Below are 5,590 nucleotides of genomic sequence, written 5' to 3'. Positions count from 1 at the left end.
GTTCGTTTTTTTCTTTTTCTTTTTACTGATGGTTGCTGCAATACCGCCACCAACCGGTGAGAAGTGTAAGTCAGAATGCTTAAGTTCAAAACAAAAAATAAATAAATTCAGAAGTTAAAAACGATGCTTTTAGTTTTTTCCCCACATTTATGTTTTATTACACCAACTTTTTATTTTATGCACAAATTAATACAGCTAAATCGATTTTTTACTCACTTTAAAGTGCTACAACAATGAGAGTCCTAAATTAAACTGTAATAAACCTGCTGATAGCAGACAGAATACATTTGTGCTCAGCTTTAAGAGGATTGTGTGAATTTAAAGAGAGTCTATATAAAATACCATCAAATTTACAAGTGGTGTTGCTCAAACTAATTAGTATACAGTATGTTCATTTGAAATTAGGAAAACTTACTTGCAAGTAAGATTTTAGCAAGAAATAGGAGATTGTTTTAAGTGAATAATTACTTAATCTCGACAAAAAATAAGTTACATTTGCAGATGATTTCACTTATAACAAGGCATTTTTCCCATAAGTGAAATAATTTATCTCTAAAATTAAAACCTTTTCATCAATATTAAAAAATTATTTACTTAAAACAAGCTCCTTAAAGTTACTTGTAATTTAGTTTTGTCTTATTTCAATTGTACTAAAATATTTGCTTTAGAAAGTAGACAAAAATACTTGATAAGATTTTGTGCTTTTGCGGTGAAAATCATTTATAAATTTCCTTCTATCACACAATTTTGTAAAATATATGAACAGTTTTGCTTTTAACATGAAAAAGTTTAGGGTGCAAAAACAATATTTGCATGTCATTCATCTGACAAGATTTTCTGTCATTAAATGATGTAATATATTTATAGTTCCAGGTATTATGGAGCTGCAGATTTTCCGTTTGTGGTTTCTTATTTTCTGTTTGCAATCTTCTCACTGAGTGACCTGCTGCTCAGTGAGTAACACTGTAATAGCAGCAGAGTCCCAGATGGTGTCACCTCAGCGCTTTGTGTGAAACCTGACTCTCCAGAGGCGATCCGCCTGCAGATGGAGAAACAACTGTCAGCTCTTAAAGCAACAGCACACACAGCACCTGTGTGAAGGAATGGGAAGAATTGGGTTAACCACCATTACAAGCTTTTGTTTTATTATTTGCTTTTTGGGTTTTCAGCTTTTTAAATTTCTGTTAATATAGAAATTGCTGTACAACAAAGACCCATTAACTTAATGTTTTTATTTTTATTTCAAATGAAATATCTTAGAACAACTCGTTGCAAATATGTGCCTCACATTAGCAGAAGTAGAAGAGAATAGAAAATATTTTTTTGTGCCAATGGGAACAAATAGCAGATAACCAAGAAGACGAGCTTAAAGAAATAACATTTCCTGCAGAACAGTAGCGGCTTCTGATAATGGCGAATTGGGCAGATGCCCAGGGCGGCGTCTTCTCTAGGGCAGCATGAGCAATTTTCTAATTGTATCTGTAAAAAAAAAAGTAATTATTTTATGAAGGGTAAGACTTTTTATAAAAGTTGTGGGAATTAATTTGGGGTTTTTTAAGTGTCTTATTAAAAAAAGACAAAATGAAACTAGTACACATAATTAAATAAATGTTTGACAAATGTTGCAATTTATTTAATAGTATTAATTTTATTGCATACTTTCAGCTGTGTTTTTAACATTCTTCTCTCTTCCATATTTTTATATAAATAATATATAATAAGCAATGTTTATATAAATAAAATATTAAAAGAAGTCTTCTGCCTGTCTGGTTAAATAATGTCATTATGGTGGAGCAAAACTTTATGTTTCTGTATATAAAAACATTTTTTATTTGTATATATATATATAATATAAAATTAGCTTACACATTCTTATGTGTATTTAATTTCATTTGATTGATAATAAATAAATATTAACCTAGGAAATATTTAAAATCTCCTTGCCTTTTTAAATTTACTTTTAAAAAATATTTTACTGAGAGAAATAAATTTACCTGCATTAGACATTAAAACTATAATAAATATATATTTAATATAAATTGACCGTTTAACTGTTACAGTGGCCTTTTAATTGGTCCGACTGTAAAAGCTTTTAAAAAGGAAAAACTCTGTTTGTGTATATTCATCTGCTTTCTGGCAACATATTGCAACAAAATATTAAAAATAATGATTGAAAACTCATTCAGGAAGAAAACTATAAAAAATGTACAAATGCCGTTTAAAAGCGTTGCAACCAAAGCTTCATTTTGTCCATAAAAATCGTTTCTTTGTTCACTTCAAGGTCAGGTAATCACCTGATTGTTCCATCTAATCAGGAACAAATGATTGGCTTTTCTGACTGGGCAGCAGTTTCTCTTATCATCTTGGAGCGGCTGATAAAAAAAAAAACTGTAGATCTTCATCTTTTTGTCCTTTCCTGCATCATTTATCGTGATCTTTCTGCCGCCGCCAGCAGATTCTCCATCCTGAAAGACGAACAGAAAAACTCACCATCTACAGAAAACTTAATTATCCGAGCAGAAAAATTTTTTCCGGTGTTACAAACCAATAAAATGGTGTGAAAAATGTTTCCCCTCCCATTTATGATTTCAGATGTTTTTCACACTTCATTGTTTTCAATTTAAACTTTAGTCAAAAATACCACAAGTAAACACAAAATGCAGCTTTTAAATGAAAGCTTTTATTTTTTTAAGGAGAGCTGGCAGGTATTTATCTTTTCATAAAGCAAATTAATTTGTTTTGTTCACATTATGTAATAATGTATCATTTACCAAATGGTACATAATACTTACTTTACATGATGTTTTGAAAGTGAATGAATTATAAAACTAAATACTTTGTTATTGTAATTGTAACTTAATTCAGTAAATGATAAAAACTGGGCTTAATTAGGAAAAGTCAATAGAAAACACTATTTTAATGTAAGCAGTGTAGGTGGTAGAAAAAGAGGTGGAATCAAATTAACTTGCATTGTTTCTCCATTTTGAAGCTTATTATTAATGATTACTAATATTTTTATTTATAAGTAATTATAATTGTATTACTATTATAACTTTTTCTGTAATTATAACTATTAGTTTTATAATAGATGTTATTTATAACAATGATGATAATAATATTACCAATGATAATATTTAACTTTTTGCTGCTTTGTTTGGTTTATTTATTCATTTGTTTATATTTTTATTGTACATTACATGTTTTACATTAGCTTTGTCAACAGAAGTCGAAAATGTATTTATTTCTTATGATTTGTTTTTAAGGGTGAGAAGGAGGAAAAAACTATCGTTTTGTTTTTAGGGGGCTTTATTTTATTTTATTTTTTTTATTTTTTTGCCAAATCTGTTCACCTCCTCTTGTTAAACTAAACATTTCAGGCTACCTTGTAAAAACAATAAAACAATAAGCATTTTCAAATTTTTTTAAATTTTTTTTTTAGAATATAATCTCCTCATTGGCCTTAAATAATGCATAATAAACAGTTATTAACACTTTATTAAGTGTTTATAACTGAATGGCTCTATGATATTTATTAGCTATCTATGAGGAGGGGCTTATTGTGAAGTGGATTTCTAATTATATTTTCATAATTTGATTTGTGAGTAAAGTGTTAACGTCACCTAGACTTTTAAATGTTCAGCAGAGTTGGATAGTAAGTTACATTTACTCAGTTACATTACTTGTGTAACTTGTTTGAGCATTTTTTCTGCGCTGTACTTTTTACTTTTACTTGAGTAATTTTATTTCATTTATTTTGAAAAACTTCAACAAATACACAACTCCACTTTTTATTAAAGTTTTTATATTGGAGTAAATTGATTTCTAAAATTGTTTTGTCTGATTTTATTACCTTATAGTGAGGTTTATATGAATTATTTTCATTTTGAGCTTTAAAATACCAACGATGTCTACATAACTTTACGTTTTGTTCCGTTTGATGATGTAACTTTCAAATATTAAATGACAGTTACTCAGCTTTTTTACTAAATACTTTTTTACTCTTACTGGAGTAAATTATTGGGTACTCTGTCCGGTGAACACTTCAGGGATTTCCTGCTGCTCAACACAGTTTGTGTCACCGCCATCTGTTCGGAGCGGATGACGCACAGCGCTGCGTCACGCCTCCCTCCCTGCCTCACACCGCATTTATGAAAATGAAAATTTCACACACGGGAGCTGCAATTTACGAGGCGTCATTGAAGGCAACAAATAAGAACAAGCGAGGGAGAGAAAGGGGGTTTGCTCATCAGCGCCTTTTCCGTTTTCTGACGGCTCGTTGTTCCTCCTCTTTCTGCCGTGTCACTGGACTAAAAAAAAGAGGAAGGAATATGGTTTGGTGCGACGCTCCTCCCGTTTAGTAGCGGATCTCTGCAAACACGGACAGGAGGCTGTAGGTCCGGGTAAAAGCCGCCTCCAACACCTGAGACTATCGCCCACAGTCCTGCAGGAGAGCAGCCAGCACACCGCGACTCATAAATGGGTGAGCCGCGGCGCATTTTTACATTTTCTAATAATAGTGACTATTATTATTTTAGTTGCTTCTGGTTTTTACGAGCCTCCTGCCTCCTCTGCGCATCTGGATGGGACAGGACTCAACGCCCGCTCCAGATGCGCGCAGGGTTCCGTCTTTTCCATGCATGCACATTCATTTATTTTATTATTTCTTATTCACTACTGATGCTTTTTTCGTGCATGATTAGAAAGCCACGCGTGGGAGAGTATGCGTCTTCTTTTTTTAGAGGAAAGCCCTCTGATGAGTTGCAGATGTTGACACGTTTACATCCACTCTGTCCGTAAGCCTATTGTGTGTCACAGTTTTTCACGGTCCAGCTCAATGCCTGTGTGCACGTAAAAGGCCTTTGCTGTTTTCATCCACGCCAGCGTTTTTTCCCACGGGCAGCGCGATGATGTTAACGGAGCATGACTGTAACTGGCTGCAGATAAGGTGGTCGAGAAATCAGTAACTGGATGGTATGTAAAATAGGCTCATTGTCTGGTCTGACTTCTCCTTTTGTTTGCATAGTTTGAAAATCCAAATGATCTCCAAGAAACACTAATAAACCATTTTAAGTGCATTGTTCCTGTTGATGCCTTGAACAATGCACCTCAGGCTCAAACTTATTTTTGTGCCAAGTATAATTGTGATAGCTGCCAACCACCCATCAACCTAAATCCCCAAAATGCCCATTTTATGGTTAATTAGGAATTAATTAAATAGGTACTAAACTGCTGAAATTGTAAAACCCAAGTTGAAACTCCCGTTATAGACTTTCATTAGCTCTGTAGATTATAATTCAACAGAGTCTTGACACTGTAAAAACTAACACTGTTGTAGAGTATCGTCTTTTGTCATATGCAGATGTGCTACGAATATGTTTTCAGTCGAAATATTGGTATAGTAGTAATTATGTAGCTACAAACAGACCTGAAATTGTTGCTATTTATGTACTGGTTAGCATTAGCATAGTAGCATAGTTGGCAGCTACTAGAAGTTCAAAAAGTAGCACACCCATGAACCACTGCCTTAGAAAAAGATATTAACATGTTTGTTTTACATTTATTGACTAGAAGAGTATAAAAAAAACAGCAT

At 32.6% G+C, this 5,590-nt stretch overlaps 1 protein-coding gene across 4 annotated transcripts in view; it reads left to right on the top strand.

Annotated features, from left to right (window-relative positions):
• Window positions 1–5,590, top strand: part of sh3kbp1 (SH3-domain kinase binding protein 1) — a 65,354-nt gene that overhangs the window by 12,850 nt on the left and 46,914 nt on the right. The window contains exon 1 of one of the 4 annotated variants that reach the window (XM_044104044.1): window positions 4,198–4,480. The exons of 2 other annotated variants lie outside the window; for them this stretch is intronic. In XM_044104044.1, the coding sequence (XP_043959979.1) occupies window positions 4,477–4,480 (4 nt within the window). In that variant the 5' untranslated portion in view covers window positions 4,198–4,476. Of the gene's footprint in view, window positions 1–4,197; window positions 4,481–5,590 lie in introns of those variants that run through there. One more of the 4 variants, XM_044104046.1, reaches the window with a different exon arrangement.

This window comes from Gambusia affinis, linkage group LG21, assembly GCF_019740435.1.
Source record: "Gambusia affinis linkage group LG21, SWU_Gaff_1.0, whole genome shotgun sequence".
Taxonomy (NCBI): domain Eukaryota; kingdom Metazoa; phylum Chordata; class Actinopteri; order Cyprinodontiformes; family Poeciliidae; genus Gambusia; species Gambusia affinis.
This window is presented reverse-complemented; position numbering and strand designations above follow the sequence as displayed.